The sequence below is a fragment of the Hemitrygon akajei genome, chromosome 8 (assembly GCF_048418815.1).
Source record: "Hemitrygon akajei chromosome 8, sHemAka1.3, whole genome shotgun sequence".
Lineage (NCBI taxonomy): Eukaryota > Metazoa > Chordata > Chondrichthyes > Myliobatiformes > Dasyatidae > Hemitrygon > Hemitrygon akajei.
In genome coordinates this window covers 83,578,518-83,597,240 of record NC_133131.1, presented here as the reverse complement: position 1 = coordinate 83,597,240, position 18,723 = coordinate 83,578,518, and the positions used below count along the sequence as shown (strand labels likewise).

General features: G+C 41.6%; 1 protein-coding gene across 1 annotated transcript in view; it reads left to right on the top strand.

The window, feature by feature from the left end:
• The window catches only part of LOC140732022 (histone deacetylase 9), a 471,024-nt gene that overhangs the window by 239,226 nt on the left and 213,075 nt on the right, over positions 1 to 18,723 (top strand). Inside the window, exons 4-5 of the mRNA XM_073054104.1 lie at positions 274 to 515; positions 2,479 to 2,629. Of these exons, the coding sequence (XP_072910205.1) occupies positions 274 to 515; positions 2,479 to 2,629 (393 nt within the window). The remainder of the gene's footprint in view (positions 1 to 273; positions 516 to 2,478; positions 2,630 to 18,723) is intronic.

Genomic DNA, 18,723 nt, shown 5'->3' with positions numbered 1-18,723 from the left:
TTTCCCTTTCATTTGATCTTTTTTTCGTTTTGAGCTTTTTATCTGTCATTGTTTAAAATTTCCTCACAAACTCAGAATGTGCATCACCTTGTTAACTTGTATGACCTGCTACCTCTTGCCGATGAAATTAATTCAGGTTAAAACACCTAAAATTGCTTTCTTCATTTTGATAGCTGGGTGTGAGGGTCTATGGATTAGGAAAATGTACATGATTATTTTAAATGTAAACATTTTCAAAAGAAACAATGCAATGTATTCCTTTTCTCTAAATAGTTGAAGTCAGCTCTCCACTGCCATTGGCGCTACAATCAACAACCCCAATAGACTTAAGAACTGATCTGCGGATTGCAATGCCTGTGGTGGACCCGGCTGCCAGGGAGACCCAGCTGCAGCAAGAACTGCTCCTTCTACAGCATCAACACCAACTTCAGAAACAGCTTCTCTTTGCTGAGTTCCAGAAACAGCATGAAACCCTCACCAGGCAACACCAAGTCCAGCTTCAAGAGCACCTCAAGGTACATCAAACCCAACCAAAATGCACTACTTATGGAAAAAGGGATGAGCAGTAAAGTACTTTGAAATATATGATTAACAGTTTAATGGCACTGTTAAATAGATCACAACTAAATGCTTTTCCATATAACCATGGGTGTGAAATACCTTTTGTTGTGACATTACTGTTTTTTAAAATGAGAACAGTATCACTGTCATTTTGTTTTTGTCAGCTATTTCATCCTGGCGTTATGCAGTAGATTTCCAGCACTTCTTCTGCATAACTACTTAAACCAAGCAGTTCACCCACATGATGTACACCCACACACAAGTTCTCCAGTCTGCAATTGGAAATTATTTAAACGAGTGGAAATAATTACCTGTTTACACACACAAATTGCTAGAGGAACTCGGCAGGTCAGGCAGCATCTATGGAGAGGAAGAAAGAGTCAATGTTTATTATTTGTTTACATCCCACAACCCACCCAATGGTTTCAAACCCCACTTGGAGGGTCACTGGGCTAGAGAAAGATACAGACTTTGAAGGATTGATGGGGCTTCCACTCCTATCATCCTCTTAGACTTCTATTAGGGCAGATTCAGGACCTCTGCAGTCTCACAGTTTGGAAGGATTGAGCACATAGCTCTTGGGATCTCAGCAAATGCTTTAAGCTATGATCCCCTCATCGGATGCCACAGAGAAATGGCAACATCCGCATATGGTTTCCCAGTTGATTACAGGTTATTGCTTCATTATTGAGGTTTCTGCCAGGAAACAGATCCTCTCAATAAAGAGTAGCCCTGATTGGGTAAGTCAGATCATGGTAGAGTTTGGCTTGAGTCCATGTCAATGGACCTTCAACAGGAAAATGAAAATTCATGCCTGTATGGCTATAACATTAGCCTTATTTAACTTTCCTTAAATCATACTTGAATAAGATATGTTCAATAAATGAATTTGTGCTCTGACTTGCAAATTTATTATAGAATAAGTATTTATTTAAAATCTCCCTATTGCTCTGTTATTCCATTGCACAAAATTACATATTTTAGAGTAGGTATCATTTCCCTCGATCAAACAGTTGCATTTGCATCCCTGTCATAACTGCAAGATTATAGCATTTCAAAACAACTAAGCTCTTTCAGATTTTATTTAAGATTAATTTCCTAAAATTGGTCCAAAGTTTCCACTCCAAAGCTGTAATACTGCATGGAACTGCCATCAGCAGTACAGTTTCAAGTCTCCTATGTGAGCGTCCACAAACACAGAAATCCCAACTTTTCACTCAGTTGATTTTCATCATTGTTGTCTGATGTTAGACTCACAGTGTAGTCCAGCAGGGTTATTTTCAACATTGAGGAGGAGCTATGAGTGTGGGTTGGTGGTGAATTGGTAAATTACAGGTAATTTTGTATTGTTATTTAATTGATTTCTGACACTTTAATAAAACGTAATGCTATCCCAACGTATTCATCCCAATTACTGAAAATTATGATTAAAGTCAAATTTGCTCATCAGACTCAATTAAAGATGTGATATTTAGCATCCTGGTACATCTAAGAAAATGTGGCTATCATTCATGTTGTCTGTGTTCCTCAAAGCAAGAATCTTTACAGCCAGGCCATCCCTCCAGTTGAATCAACTTGCCCGATGGTCTTTTCATGCCTACTGACAATATGATATGCTGTATGAAACAAGCAATGAAATTTTGATAGTGCAGACTATCTATACCTTCTTCACCACAAGGTGAATCACCTTGTTCTGCGTCAGCTCAAGGGAAAACCAAGGCTGATGAAAGTGAAGCTTGTCTCACCATGGCAGGCAAATGTAAATAACTAGCAGTCCAGCAACTCAATGCTGTGGTTGAGACCAAACACTCAGTAGCTTGAGCCATTCCTTTGACCACTGCTCAAGAGATAATCGTAAAATTGATTAGGCTCCTTTGTAATGCTTGTGTCCTAAATTGTGTCGTCTACATTTGAAAGCAACAACAGGAATTGCTAGCCATACAACATCAGCAGGAGATTGTGGAGCAGGAACGCAAACTGGAGAAACAGCGGCAGCAGCAAGAGCTCGGGAGGCAGCTACACGAGCAGCATCTCCTGTCACTTCGAAACAAAGAAAGGAGCAGAGAAAGTACGTACTCCAGTCATTTAATCCACTCTTCCACTTACTGTTTAAATTACTGTGTATGGAAAATCCACAAAATGCTTTAGAGTCGAATATTGACAGCAGCTGTTAGTGGAGTCTGCAGTAGTAACAATGCAGTACAATATGGTTGATCCAATCAGAAGAATATAAACTTAGGAAAAATCAAACACAAGTAGGTGGTTTGGCCCTTTGAGCCTTCTCCATGATTCAACATTAGCATGGCTGATTCTCTATTTCAATACCATGTTCCTGCTTTCTTTCCATATACTTTGATTCCTTTTGTGTCCAGTTTATTAACTCAGTATGCCAATAGACTATTTTGCTTTTATTAAAATAAGTAGTTCTGGTAAATAAGAAACAGCTTTTATTTTAATTGTTGTTTCCCAACCTTTTTTTTTCTCTGAATGTTATAATTTAATTTAGCAGCTTTGGACTGAGGAGAAGGGAAAGAAATCAACATTCTACTCTTGACTTCTATATAATTTTCTAGAAACTTGATAAGTAGAACTTTGGGGGTATTTGATTGATTTTCACTGTTCGCTCAGACTTTACTCAGTGACCTTCCATATGCTACGGTAGTTGAGCAGGAAAATTGCAAGGACAGTCCACAAATAACTGTTACAGGATCAGGCTTGGCTGTGATACTCCTCCACTGCTAAATCATTTCACAAGAAAGAAACATAATTATCTGAATACTTCTGTGATAAATCACAGAAGTATGATAATATCATTGAATGATTATTTGGCTTATGGCATTGCCATTGATTATACAGAGAGAGGAAATGCCTTCATCACATCATCAGCAGTCATTTCTACCTTTTAAGTTAGCTTTGAAGCTTGCCTGTTTGAAATCCGCCATAATGATCGGGAAGGCGTCAGGGTGCTCCATTTCACGCCTGCTGATCATGGAGTTTAGCTGCTTCAGTGTCTGCCTGATGTTGGCCAGAAGTGGAATGTACTCCACTACCAGGATGATGGTGGACGAGCAGGACTAAGACGGAACTGCCACATCTATGCACCACAATGAGTTAATCATGAGCATACTCCACCTCCTCTATCTTTAGAAGAGTCAAAAAGTGACCTATCTGTTCAGTTAATGGAGAAGCCCTTGGGCTGCAGTGCTGCATCCAAAATGGCAGGATTGAGCCATGTTTCCATGAAGCAAAGTGCACAGCAGTCCCTGATGTTCCTCTGGTACATCAATCTTGCTCTGAGGTCTTCAATTTTATTTTCCAGGGACTGTACATTCGCCAGCAAGATAGTTGGGAGTGAGGTAGGTGGGGTCTAAAGCCTTGGTGTTTTAATCGTAGCCCAACATCCTTTCCTCGCTTCCTTTACTTTTAAAAGGAAACTGCACTTGTGACCTGAATCTGCAGTCCAGGATCCATCGATTTTGAGTCTTCATAGATATTTTTAAAAATATCTTAGAACAGTGCTGCTTACTGAAGTACCATGGCTGTGTCTGTGAATTTCAGCTGTAGTAATCTGGGATGGGAATATTTGATAATTCCCATTGGAGCTGCACGCAGCGAGTCTCACCTTATTGGCACCATCTTTCACAAATGATGGGGAATTATTAATTATGTATTAATTGTATAACAATTCCTTATAATTTTCTGCTTATTTTAGTAAATATGCAGAAGGGACCAGTTGGCACTGTTATTATTCCAAGAATCCTGCCAATTGTGATGGAATATCAGATTCAAAACCCAATAACATGCTAACAATAACATTGAAGATAATTCCACACGGTACCATTATCAGTTTTATTTTTAGTAATAAAATACCTTGATTGTTTGGTGTGAGCTTTGCTGACTGAAAATTGTGAAAACCATCAAGATAGTGAAGGGAACTTTCAGTAAATATCAATAGTTGCGCAATATGCAACAAAGTATATTTGAGTGTAGACATCACAAAATTAGTCTGACATATAAACAGTGCTGCCAGGAAACAATTTAAGTATAAAATGGTTCCAAATGCTCTATCCTGGTACATATTTTCAGTCAGTACTCAGTGGAAAAAGGTCAGCTTCTGATGCCAGCAAACGCAATTGTTAATAGCTGTGTGACAACAGTAAAGCCTTCAGATTTTGCAGTTGCTTCACTGCTAGTGCTTTAAAAGTACTCATCTATTTAACAAAGAAAAAAGAAGGAATTGAACAAATGCATCATTGGGAAGCTTGTCTTTAGGGGACAATTCATTTCTTTGAAGTTTCTATGCTTGTTGAAAGGGGTCAACACATAGATCCAATAGGGACCCACATACTTCGTTAGTATGAGTTAATTTGGAGTATGGTTCACTCTTTCCAAAAGGCTCCTGATTCATTTAAATTATGTTTCTGTTTGGCAAAAGTATTGATGTTAAATTAATAACAGATTTGGCATTTTCAGAGTGCAAGAGGAAGCCTGTTTGTGGGAAAAAACACAAATATTAAATGAATTTCATAGCAGTGTGGTGGCAATAGAGTGGAAGGACATTTGATATTTTTCTGAAGCCTAATAGCATTTTGCCAGTTAGTTGTTCCACCCAACATGGTGATCACTGATTTGTTTAATACCATTTGTAATGGCCACCCTACCATCTTTCAGTTATGCTCTCAAAAACAATTGGACGTACTCTACTTATGCTACAAGACAGTACATGTGCTGCATTTTCTTTTCAAATTTCAGCAGTCTGAAGTACTCACCTGCTTCAAGCAGGCTTCAATTATACCACTGCCTTAGAGGGATGTGGTAACCTGCCTCAATGATTATCATCCAGTAGAACTTACATTCATTGTGATGAAGTGTTTTGAAAGGTTGTTAATGATACATATCAGCGCCTGCCTGAGAAGTGACCTGGATCTGCTCAAATTTGCCTATCAGCACAACAGGTCCACAACAGATGCCATTTCATTGGCTCTTCACTCAACCCATCATTACTGAACAATAATGATGCATACATCAGGATGTTCTTTAGATAGATAGATAGATAGATACTTTATTCATCCCCATGGGGAAATTCAACTTTTTTTCCAATGTCCCATACACTTGTTGTAGCAAAACTAATAACATACAATACTTAACTCAGTAAAAAAATATGATATCCATCTAAATCACTTTCTCAAAAAGCATTAATAATAGCTTTTAAAAAGTTCTTAAGTCCTGGCGGTTGAATTGTAAAGCCTAATGGCATTGGGGAGTATTGACCTCTTCAACCTGTCTGAGGAGCATTGCATCGATAGTAGCCTGTCGCTGAAACTGCTTCTCTGTCTCTGGATGGTGCTATGTAGGGGATGTTCAGAGTTTTCCATAATTGACCGTAGCCTACTCAGCGCCCTTCGCTCAGCTACCAATGTTAAACTCTCCAGTACTTTGCCCACGACAGAGCCCACCTTCCTTACCAGCTTATTAAGACGTGAGGCGTCCCTCTTCTTAATGCTTCCTCCCCAACACACCACCACAAAGAAGAGGGCGCTCTCCACAACTGACCTATAGAACATCTTCAGCATCTCACTACAGACATTGAATGATGCCAACCTTCTAAGGAAGTACAGTCGACTCTGTGCCTTCCTGCACAAGGCATCTGTGTTGGCAGTCCAGTCTAGCTTCTCGTCTAACTGTACTCCCAGATACTTGTAGGTCTTAACCTGCTCCACACATTCTCCATTAATGATCACTGGCTCCATATGAGGCCTAGATCTCCTAAAGTCCACCACCATCTCCTTGGTCTTGGTGATATTGAGACGCAGGTAGTTTGAGTTGCACCATATCACAAAGTCCTGTATCAGTTTCCTATACTCCTCCTCCTGTCCATTCCTGACACACCCCACTAGTCCTGTATCAGTTTCCTATACTCCTCCTCCTGTCCATTCCTGACACACCCCACTATGGCCGTGTCATCAGCGAACTTCTGCACATGGCAGGACTCCGAGTTATATTGGAAGTCTGATGTGTACAGGGTGAACAGGACCGGAGAGAGTACGGTTCCCTGCGGCGCTCCTGTGCTGCTGACCACCGTGTCAGACCTACAGTCTCCCAACCGCACATACTGAGGTCTATCTGTCAAGTAGTCCACTATCCAATCCACCATGTGAGAGTCTACTCCCATCTCCGTTATCAAAAACGGCTCAGCATTCAATGGCATCATCCCCTCAAAAAGAATCAGTAAGTTTCAAGACCTAGGCCTCAATACCTCCTTGTGCATTTGGATCCTCGATTTCCCCACTTGCAGACCCCAGTCAGGTCAGATTGATAACAACTTCTCCTCCATGATCTCCATCAGCATAGGTGCACCACAATGCTGTGTGTTTAGCTCCCTGCTCTACTTGCTTTACAATTATTAGCGTGAGGCGAAGCACAGCTCTAATGCCATATTTAAGTTTGCTGACTACACCACTGTCTTGGCTGAATCAAAGGTGGTGGCAAATCAGCATGTAGGAGGGAGACTGAAAGTCTGGTTAAGTGGTGCCATAACAAAAACCTCTCACTCAGTGTCAACACGACCAAGGATCTGATAATTGACTTCAGGAGGATGAAACTGGAGGTCATCAGGCACTCCTCATCAGGTGATCAGAGCTGGAGAGGGTCAGCAACTTTAAATTCTTTGGTGTTATCATTTCAGAGGACCCTCCCGGGCCCAGTATGTAATTGCAATTACAGAGCAGCACCTGTACTTCCTTAAAAGTTTGCAAGGATTTGGCACGACAACTAAAACTTCGACAAACTTCGATAGATGTGTGGTAGACAGTATATTGACTGGTCACATCGCAACTAGACATGGGAACATCAATGCCGTTGAGCGTAAAATGCTAGAAAAAGTAGTGGATACAGTCCAGTCCATCACAGGTAAAGCCCACCCTACCATTAAGCACATCGACGTGGAGCTTTGATCAGTGGCCAATCATGCATCAGAAGTTTGGAGAGGAGGGGACTTCAATCAGATCCACTGCCTATGGATAAAAGCCAGGAGAGGGTCACAGCAGCGTAATAGAGCTTTGACCAGCAACCAATCAGCATCTGAGAATGATTGGTAAGAGCAAATTAAAGGAAGGCAAGGGCAAGCACAGCAGCCATTGTCAGAGTGGTGATCTTAAGGCTTTATCTCTTCGAGGCTTTATCAAAGAGAGGCTTCACTCAGAGAAAGCAAAGGAAAGAAAAGCTCAAGTTCTTCCTTCTCTTCTTTACATCTGCTCAGCGAGGGACTGTAGGGATGACAGGCAAGACAGTGAAATGCTCCTCTTGTGGGACATGGGAAGGCAGGGAGACCTCCAGTGTCCCTGATGACAACAGCTGTGAGAAATGCAACTGTATCATTTGGGATGCTGAGGGGATGATAGATAGGACATTGAGAGAGATAGTTATACCCAAGGTGCAGGACACAGGAGACTGGGTGACAGTCAGGAAGGAGAAAAGGGTTAAGGAGCCAGTGCAGAGTACCCCTACGGCCATTGCCCTCAACAACAGGTATATCACTTTGGATACTGTCGGAGTGGGGAGGGGGTCATGACCTAATGGATGAAAGTCACAATGGTCTGGTCTCTGGCACTGAGTCTGCCTCGGTGACTCAGAAGGGAAGGAGGGAGAAGAGGAATATTGTGGTGATAGGGGATTTGTTAGTTAGTGGAATAGACAGGAGGTTCTTTGGGCAAGAATGAGATTCCTGGGTGGTATGTTGCCTCCCGGGTGTCAATGTCCAGGATATCTTGGATTGAGTCCTGAGCATTCTTAAGTGGGAGGGTGAGCAGCCAGAAGTCGTGGTCCGTTAGGTACCAATGACATGGGTAGGATAAGTGATGAGGTTCTACATAGTGAGTTCAGGGAGTTAGGTGCTAAGATATAGGGAAGGACCTCCTGGGTTGTGATCTCTATTGTTACACACACCACGTGCTAGTGAGGCCAGAACTAGGAAGATTATACAGTTCAATACATGGAGCTGGTGTAGGAGGGAGGGCGTAAGATTTTTTGATCATTGGGTTCTCTTCTAGGGAAAGTGGGACATGTATAGAAGGGACGTTTACACCTGAAATGGGGGGGAGCTAACATCCTAATGGGAAGGTTTGTTAAATCTGCGCGGTGGGGTTTAAGCTAGGTTTGCAGGAGGATGGGAACCAGAGTGCCAGAACAGTTAGTGGAGAGGGTGTGGAGGCAGATGTCGGTAATACTTCAGACAAAGTTAGGAATCAAAAGGTTAAGCATGGTGTGACCAGTGTCCTGAGCTGCCTATAGTCCCCATCTAAATGTGCAATGTGCAATTTATAATTATGTACAACAGGACAGTCAATATAACAGAGAAATACAATTGTATCAGTGTGAATTAATCAGTCTGATGGCCTGGTGGAAGAAGCTGTTTCAGAGGCTTTTGGTACTGTTTTTTATGTAGCGGTACCATTTCCCAGATGGTAGCAGCTGGAACAGTTTGTGGTTGGGGTGACTCAGGTCCCCAGTGATCCCTCGGGCCCTTTTTACACACTTGTCTTTGTCAATGTCCTGAATAGTGGTATCGTAGGAAAGTCGGATAGTAGTGTTGAAGATGAGGTAGATGGTTTACAAACAGAGACAATGTGTAGTGAGGAGAGGCTGTTGATAGGGCAAAATGGCAGTCAACCGGATGAGTTGCAATGTAAATGTGAACAAAACTGAATACAGGTGTTGTACCTGAATGCACACACTATACAGAATGAGGTAGATGAGCATCCAGCACAGCTGCAGGTTGGCAGGTATGATGTTGTAGGCATCACTGAATCATGGCTAAAAGAAGACTATAGCTGGGAGTTTAACGTCCAAGGATATACACTGTATCAAAAGGACAGGCAGGAAGGCAGAGGAGGCGGCATTGCTCTGTTGGTAAAATATGAAATCAAGTCATTAGAAAGAGTTGGCATAGGGTCGGAAGGTGTTGTGTCATTGTGAATAGAGCTAAGGAACTGCAAGGGTAAAAAAGTTACTGATGGGAGTTGTATACAGACCCCCAAACAGTAGTAATGATGTGGCCAACAAATTACAACAGGAGATAGAAAATGTACGCCAAAAGGACAATGTTACAATAGTCATGGGAGACTTAAATATGCAGGTAGATTGGAAAAATCAGGATGGTGCTGGATTACAGAAGGGGGGATTTCTAGAGTGGTTATAAAATGGCTTTTTAAAGAAGCTCGTGGTTGAGCCCACTAAAGGATCAGCTATTCTGGATTGGATGTTGTGTAGTGAATCAGCATTGATTAGACAGCTTAAGCAGAAGAAGGAGAATTTGCGAATTTAAAGTCAGATGTATCAGTATTACAGTGGAGTAAACGGAATTACAGAGGCATGAGAGAAGATTAGGCCAGAATTGTTTGGAAAAGAATATTAATGGATGAAAGCACAGCAGCAATGGCTGTAATTTCTGGAAGCAATTAGGAAGGCAAAAGATACATATATATCCTAAAGAGGAAGAAGTAATCTAAAGGAAAGATGACACACATGCACGATTAACAAGAGAAATCAAAGCCAACATAAAAGCCAAAGAGAGGGCATATAATAGAGCAAAAATTAGTGCTGAGTTAAAGAACTGGGAAGTATTTAAAAACCAACAGAAGGCACCAAAAAAAGTCATAAAGAAGGAAGAGATGGGTTACAAAGGTAGGCTAGCCAATAATATTAAAGAGGATACCAAAGGTTTCTTCAGCTGTATAAAGTGTACAAGAGAGGGGAAAGTAGATATTAAACCACTGGAAATTGATGCTGGAAAAGCAGTAATAGAGGACCATGAAATGGCGGAAGAACTGAATAAACATTTTGCCTCAGTCATTACTGTGGAAGACAGGTGCAGTATGGTGGAAGGGCATGAAATGTGTGAAGTTACCATAACTAGAAAGGTCTGAATGTAGATAAGTCAGCTAACCAGATAGTGTACATCCCAGAGTTCTGAATGAGGTAACTGAAGAGATTGTGGAGGCATTAGTAATGATTTTTCAAGAATCACTAGATTCTGGAATGATTCTGCAAGACTGCGAAATTGCAAATGCCACTTCACTCTTCAAGAAGGGAGGAAGGTAGTAGAAAGGAAACTATAGGCTAGCTAGTCTGACCGTAGTTAGAAAAATGTTGGGGTTGATTATTAAGAATGAGATCTCAGAGTACTTGGTGTCACATGATAAAATAGGCCATAGTCAGCATGGTTTCCTCAAGGGAAAATCTTGCCTGACAAATCTGTTGAAATTCTTTGAAGAAGTGACAACTAGGATAGACAAAGGGCACTTGATTAATATTGTGTACTTGGATTTTCAGAAGGTCTTTGACAAGGTGCCACAAATGAGTCTGAATAACAAACTATGAACCCATAGTATTACAGGAAAGATTCTAGCATGGATAGAGTAGGCTTATTGGCAGGAGGCAAAGAGTGGGAATAAAGAGAGCCTTTTCTAACTGGCTGCCAGTGACTAGTGGTTTTCCACAAGCATCTGAGTTGGGACCAATTATTTTTAGATTATATGGCAATGATTTGGATAATAGAGTTGATGGCTTTGTTGCAAAGTTTGCAAACGATTTGAAGATAGGTGCAGGGGCAGGTAATTTTGAGAAAGCAGAGAGGTTACAGAAGGACTTAGATAGATAAGGCGAATGGACAAAGAAATGGCAGATGGAATACATTGTTGGGAAGTGTATGGTCATGCACTTTGGTAGACAAAATGAAAGAGTTAAATATTTTCTAAATGCAGAGAAAATAAAAAAAACTGAGGTGCAAAGGGACTTGGGAGTCTTTGTGCAGGATTCCCTAAAGGTTAATTTGAAGGCTGAGTCTGGTGAGGAAGACAAGTTCAACATTCGTATTCATTTCAAGAGGGCTAGAAAATAAAATCAAAACTGTAATGTTGAAGCATTACAAAGCACTAGTGTGGCCTCACTTGGTGTATTGTGAGAAGGTTTGGACTTATCTTAGAAAGGATGTGCTGAAACTGGAGAAGGTTCAAAGGAGGTTCACAAAAATGACTCCAGGATTGAATGGCTTGTCATGAAAAGTGTTTGATGGCTCTGAGCCTGTATTCACTGGAATTCAGAAGAATGAGGGGTAATGTCATTGAAACTTTTCAAATGGTATAAAGTCTTGATGGAGAGGATATATCCTATGATGGGAGAGTCTAAGACCACAGGACATAGCTGCAGAAGGGTGTCCTTTTAGAATGGAAATGACAAGGAATATCTTTAACCAGAGTGTGGTGAGTCTGTTGAATTATTTGCCATGGTCAGCTGTGGAGGCCAAGTCTTCATGTATATTTAAGGCAATAGTTGGTTGATTCTTGGTTGATCAGGGCATGAAGAGATATGGGGAGAAGACTGGGGCTGAGAGGAAGATTGGATCAGCCCTGATGAAATGTCAGAGCTGTCTTGATGGGCAAAATGGCCTAATTCTGCTCCTATATCTTATGAGGCGCTGTTGAAAGACAACTGCGCCCATCATCAAAGACCCCCACAACACAGTCCCTGTTTTCTTCTCACTGCTGCCATCAGGAAGAAGGTACAGGAGCCTCAGAACCCGCACCACCTAGTTCAGGAATAGTTATTACCCCTCAGCCAGCAGGCCCTTGAACATGTGGAGTACTTCTCTCACCCAATCACTGAACTGTTCACAACCTATGGACTCGCTTTCAAGGACTCTTCATCTCATGTTTTGAATATTTATTGCTAATTTATTTATTGTTATTATTTCCTTTTTCTCTTTTTTGCACTGTTTCTTGCCTTTTGCACCATGGCTACTTGTCGGTCCTGTTGGGCACTGTTTATAATTGATTCTGTTATGTTTCTTGGATTTACTAAGAATGCCTGCAAGAAAACAAATCTTAGGGCTGTATGTGGTGAAGTATATAGTATGTGCTTTGATAATAAGTTTACTTTGAACTTTGAAATTAATTCATGTAAACAGCCCTTTAATTACCTAATGATCTGGATGTTCATTGTTTCAAAGATCACAACTAATAAATATAGAGGATAGCATTTAGTTACTTCCACACTTATGTTTGCTGATTTCAGCTGGGACAATATTGAGGCATTTGCTCAGCTATCTTTGTGAAAGGCACAGCGACATTTCTGTTCCGAAAATTTTCTAGGCTTCTGTTAAGAATATATCAGTTTTCATTCCATTGATGATGGCTATACTACACATGAATGTGGGTCAGGTAAGTGCAGGAGTAGACTTGGCTATGATGTCTCTGAACAGTCACGTAGTGTGCCAACATCCGTTCCAGTTCATAAGTGAAAAGCAGCAACTTTGCTCACACACAGGAAGGTCGTTGGCACTAGGGAACTCTATTTATTCAGAGATACTGCATAGTAATAGGCTTTTCTAGCCCAATGAGCCTGTGCTGCCCACTTACACCAATGTGACCAATTAACTGTACACCTTTGAAATATGGGAGTCAACCAGAGCACCCAGAGGAAACCCAGGCGGTCACAGGGAGAATGTACAAACTCCTTACAGACATTAGCAGAATTGACCCTGGGTTGCTAGCGCATTAAACTATGCTACTGTGCTGCCCGAGTAAAGAGAGGAGAAAAGAGAAAGGTTTCAAGGAGAACCAGGGTAAAACTATGTCATTTTCATCAATACCAATGTCTTGTCATATATATAGCAGTAAAAATTGGTAGCTATTCAGCAAATTAGTTTCATATGTTCCTATTATATATTATATTATATCCATTAAAAATTTCATCTTTAATGGGGAGCAATCAATGTTGTGATCACTGCTGTAGGTTTCTCTCCCACCCACACTTGTCCGGTTCTTCAATTTATCAGGAAGGTCATTTAGCACCAGACAGCTCCACTGAAAACCCTTGCTCCAAACCCAACAACCCTTATATAATTACTCACACTTTTAGCAGGTTGATCCAGGACAATTAGAAATATAGAAACATAGAAAACTTACAGCCCAATACAGGCCCTTCGGCTCACAAAGCAGTGCTGAACATATCCTTACCTGAGAAATTACCTAGGGTTACCCATAGCCCTCTATTTTTCTGAGCTCCATATACCTGTCCAGGAGTCCCTTAAAAGACCTTATCGTATCTGCCTCCACCACCATCACCGGCAGCCCATTCCATGCACTCACCACTCTCTGAGTAAAAAAACTTACCCCTGACATCTCCTCTGTACCTACTTCAAGCACCTTAAAACTGTGCCCTCTCGTGTTAGCCATTTCAGCCCTGGGAAAAAGCCTCTGACTATCCACATGTTCAATGCCCCTTATCATCTTATACACCTCTATCAGGTCACCTCTCATCCTCTGTCGCGCCAAGGAGAAAAGGCCGAGTTCACTCAACCTATTTTCATAAGGCATGCTCCCCAATCCAGGCAACATTTTGTAAATCTCCTCTGCACCCCTTCTATGGTTTCCATATCCTTCCTGTAGTGAGGTGACCAGAACTGAGCACAGTACTCCAAGTGGGGTCTGACCAGGGTCCTATATAGCTGCAACATTACCTCTTGGCATCTAAACTCAATCCAAAGATTGATGAAGGCCAACGCACCGTATGCTTTCTTAACCACAGTCAACCTGCGCAGCAGCCTTGAATATCCTATTGACTCAGACCTCAAGATCCTTCTCTTCCTCCAAACTGCCAAGAGTCTTACCATTAATACTATATTCTGTCATCTTATTTGACCTACCAAAATGAACACACTTACCTGGGTTGAACTTCATCTGCCACTTCTCAGCCCAGTTTTGCATCCTATCAATGTCCCGCTGTAACCTCTGACAGCCCTCCACACTATCCACAACACCCCGAACTTTTGTGTCATCACCAAATTTACTAACCCAACCCTCTACTTCTTCATCCAGGTCATTTATGAAAATCACGAAGAACAGGGGTCCCAGAACAGATACCTGAGGCACACCACTGGTGACTGACTATTTAAGTTGACTATTAAGCAATTAAGACCCGGCATCAAAAAACTTCTCCACAACAGAACTAAAGGGACAGCACATTATGTTGACTTTTAGGGCATCTATTGCCAATTCAAAAGATTCTGCTTTCTTTTTTAAAGCTAAATCTTCTTTATTGAAATAATGAGTGAAGTGCTGCTGGTGAACATGCCCAACACCCAGGAAGTGGAATAAGAGATTATTAAATAACCCATATAGAATGATGATCAGGCAGATGTACTAGAAAAGTTTACTAAAGGGGTAATTGTAAAAGATAAACAGAATATCAGGAAAATACCACATTTTCCTTTATTTGTCCCTGTACCAGATAAACAAAATCCTACTTCTCTGCAGCTGATCTTCCAATGTGATCTCCTGGCTCTCAGCACATACCACATCAATAGGTCATATAGTACCTGGTGTCATTATTGAAATAGCTGATCCCTGGACAAGTCGAAGGTCAGATCTTGTAAGAACTTCAGTTTCATAGCTGGGCTTGCCAATGATTTCAGCCACTGAGAAGTTTCCTGAAGAGAATCCTAATTCACTTTACCAGGAAAGACCGGCATAAAAATAGGAACCCATTCATTTGAATAATATTGACATCCCTCTGGAGAAAGATAAGTGCAGTTAATTGCTCCAGTTACGTTACATTATTTATTTAAATCTACTTCAATATTTTTAAGTATATTTCACTGAGTTATAGGGACAGGCTTGAATATGTTATGACTTTATTTCCTGGAGTGTAGGAGAATACGGAGAGATTTGATAGTGTTATACAAAATTATGAGGGGTATAGATAGGGCAGATGCCAGCAGATATTCCCACTGAGGTTGGTGAAACTAGAACTAGAGGTTAAGACTGAAATGTAAAATATTTAAGGGAAACCAGAGGGACAAATATCCTGACGGGGAGGTTTGCTAAGGCTATTGGGGAGAGTTTAAACTAGAATTGCTGAGGTGTGGGAACCGAACTGAAGAGACGGAGGAAGAGGCAGTTAGCTTACAAGTAGAGAAAGCTTGCAAACAGTGCGAGAGGGAGGCAGGCGATAGACAAGGGACTCGCTCGGACCAACGGTTTGAGATGGGTCAATTTTAACGCAAGGAGTATTATGAACAAAGCAGATGAGCTTAGAGCGTGGATCAGTACTTGGAGATATGATGTGGTGGCCATTACAGAGACTTGGATGGCTCAGGGGCAGGAATGGTTACTTCGTGGCTTTAGATGTTTCAGAAAGGACAGGGAGAGAGATAAAAGAGGTGGGGGCGTGGCACTGTTGATCAGAGATAGTGTCACGGCCGTAGAAAAGGAGGAAGACATGGAGGGATTGTCTACAGAGTCTCAGTTGGTGAAAGTTTGGAACAGGAAGGGGCTAATAACTCTACTGGGTGTTTTGTATAGACCACTCAATAGTAACAGGGACATCGAGGAGCAGATAGGGAGACAGATTCTGGAAAGGTGTAATAATAATGTGGTGGGAGATTTTAATTTCCCAAATATTGATTGGCATCTCCCTAGAGTGAGGGGTTTAGATGGGGTGGAGTTTGTTAGGTGTGTTCAAGAAGGTTTCTTGACACAATATGTAGATAAGCCTACTAGAGGAGAGGCTGTACTTGATCTGGTATTGGGAAATGAATCTGGTCAGGTGTCAGATCTCTCAGTGGGAGAGTATTTCGGAGATAGTGATCACTATTCTATCTCTTTAGCATTGGAGAGGGGTAGGAACAGACAAGATAGGAAAGCATTTAATTGGAGTAAGGGAAAATATGAGGCTATTAGGCAAGAACTTGGAAGCATAAATTGGGAACAAATGTTCTCAGGAAAATGTTCAGGCGATACTTGCATGGAGTTCTGCATAGATACATTCCAATGAGACAGGGAAAGACTTAGGGTACAGGAACCATGGTGCACAAAGGCTGTTGTAAATCTAGGCAAGAGGAAAAGAAGTGCTTAAGAAAGGTTCAATAAGCTAGGTAATGATAGAGATTTAGAAGATTATAAGGCTAGCAGGAAGGAGCTTATGAAAGAAATTATGAGATCCTGAAGGGGCCATAAGAAGGCCTTGGCGGGCAACATTAAGGAAAACCCCAAGGCATTCTACAAGTACGTGAAGAGCAAGAGGATAAGACATGAGCGAATAGGACCAATCAAGTGTGACAGTGGAAAAGTGTGTATGGAACCGGAGGAGATAACAGAGGTACTTAATAAGTACTTTGCTTCAGTATTCACTACGGAAAAGGATCTTGCGATTGTTGAGATGACTTACAGCAGACTGAAAAGCTTGAGCATGTAGATATTAAGAAAGAGGATGTGCTGGGGCTTTTGGAAAGCATCAAGTTGGATAAGTCACCGGAACTGGACAAGATGTACCCCAGACCACTGTAGGAGGTGAGGGAGGAGATTGCTGAGCCTCGGGCGATGATCTTTGCTTCATCAATGGGGTCGGGAGAGGTTCCGGAGGATTAGAGGGTTGCAGATATTGTTCCATTATTCAAGAAAGGGATTAGAGATAGATCATGAAATTATAGACCAGTGAGCCTTACCTCAGTGGTTGGTAAATTGATGGAGAAGATCCTGAGAGGCAGTATTTATAAACATTTGGAGAGGCATAACATGATTAGGAATAGTCAGCATGGCTTTGTTCAAAGGCAGGTTGTGCCTAACAAGCCTGACTGAATTTTTTGAGGTTGTGACTAAACACATTGATGAAGGTCGAGCAGTAGATGTAGTGTATATGGATTTCAGCAAGGCATTTGACAAGATAGCCCATGCAAGGCTTATTGAGAAAATAAGGAGGCATGGGATCCAAGGGGAACTTGCCTTGTGGTTGGAGATGGGTCATGTTCTGCATGGAGGTCAATGACCAGTGGTGTGCCTCAGGGATCTGTTCTGGGACCCCCTACTCTTTGTGATTTTTATAAATGACCAGGATGAGGAAATGGAGGGATGGGTTTGTAAATTTGCTGATGACACAAAGATTGGAGGTGTTGTGGATAGTGTGGAGGGCTGTCAGAGGTTACAGCAGGACATTGATAGGATGCAAAACTGGGCTGAGAAGTGGCAGATGGAGTTCAACCCAGGTAAGTGTGAGGTGGTTCATTTCGGTAGGTCAAATATGATGACCGAATATAGCATTAATGGTAAGACTCTTGGCAGTGTGGAGGTTCTGAGGGATCTTGGGGTCTGAGTCCATAAGACACTCAAAGCTGCTGCACAGGTTGACTCTGTGGTTAAGAAAGCATACAGTGCATTGACCTTCATCAATTGTAGGATTGGGTTTAGGAGCCGAGAGGTAGTGTTGCAGCTATATAGGATCCTGGTCATACCCCACTTGGAGTACTGTGCTCAGTTCTGGTTACCTCACTACAAGAAGGATGTGGAAACCATAGAAGGGGTGCAGAGGAGATTTACAAGGATGTTGCCTTGATTGGGGAGCATGCCTTATGAGAATAGGTTGAATGAACTTGTCCTTTTCTCCTTGGAGCGACAGAGGACCAGAGGTGACCTGATAGAGGTGTATAAGATGATGAGAGGCATTGATCATGTGGATAGTCAGAGGCTTTTTACCAGGGCTGAAATGACTAGCATGAGAGGGCACAATTTTAAGGTGCTTAGAAGTAGATACAGAGGAGGTGTTGGGGTAAGATTTTTACGCAGAGATTGGTGAGTGCGTGGAATGGGCTGCCAGCAATGGTGGTGGAGGCGGATACAAAAGGGTATTTTAAGAGACTCCTGGACTGATACATGGAGCTCAGAAAAATAGAGGGCTATGGGTAACCCTAGGTAATTTCTAATGTAAGGACATGTTCGGCACAGCTTTGTGGGCCGAAGGGCCTGTATTGTGCTGTAGGTTTTCTATGTTTCTAAAACATGAGGTAATGGGACTATTAAGAATAACAGTTCAGCACAGACTAGATAGCCCATCTACTCTGTGCTAAACTCTTATACTGTCTCGTCCCAAAGACTTGCACCTGGACAATAGCTCTCCATAACCCTCCCATTCACGTACTTATCCAAACTTGCATGCAACAGCATTGAATTATGGAATTTACTGGAGATCAGATATATCTGAAACCTGCCTCACCATTGAGTCCAGGGCTCTTCCTATTAATGGTTTTGATAACCTACCTTAAAGGTAAAAGAATACCTCAGAATGTTCTATATTTTCACTGTTTTCTTTTAATTAGTTAAAGATGTTCAATTA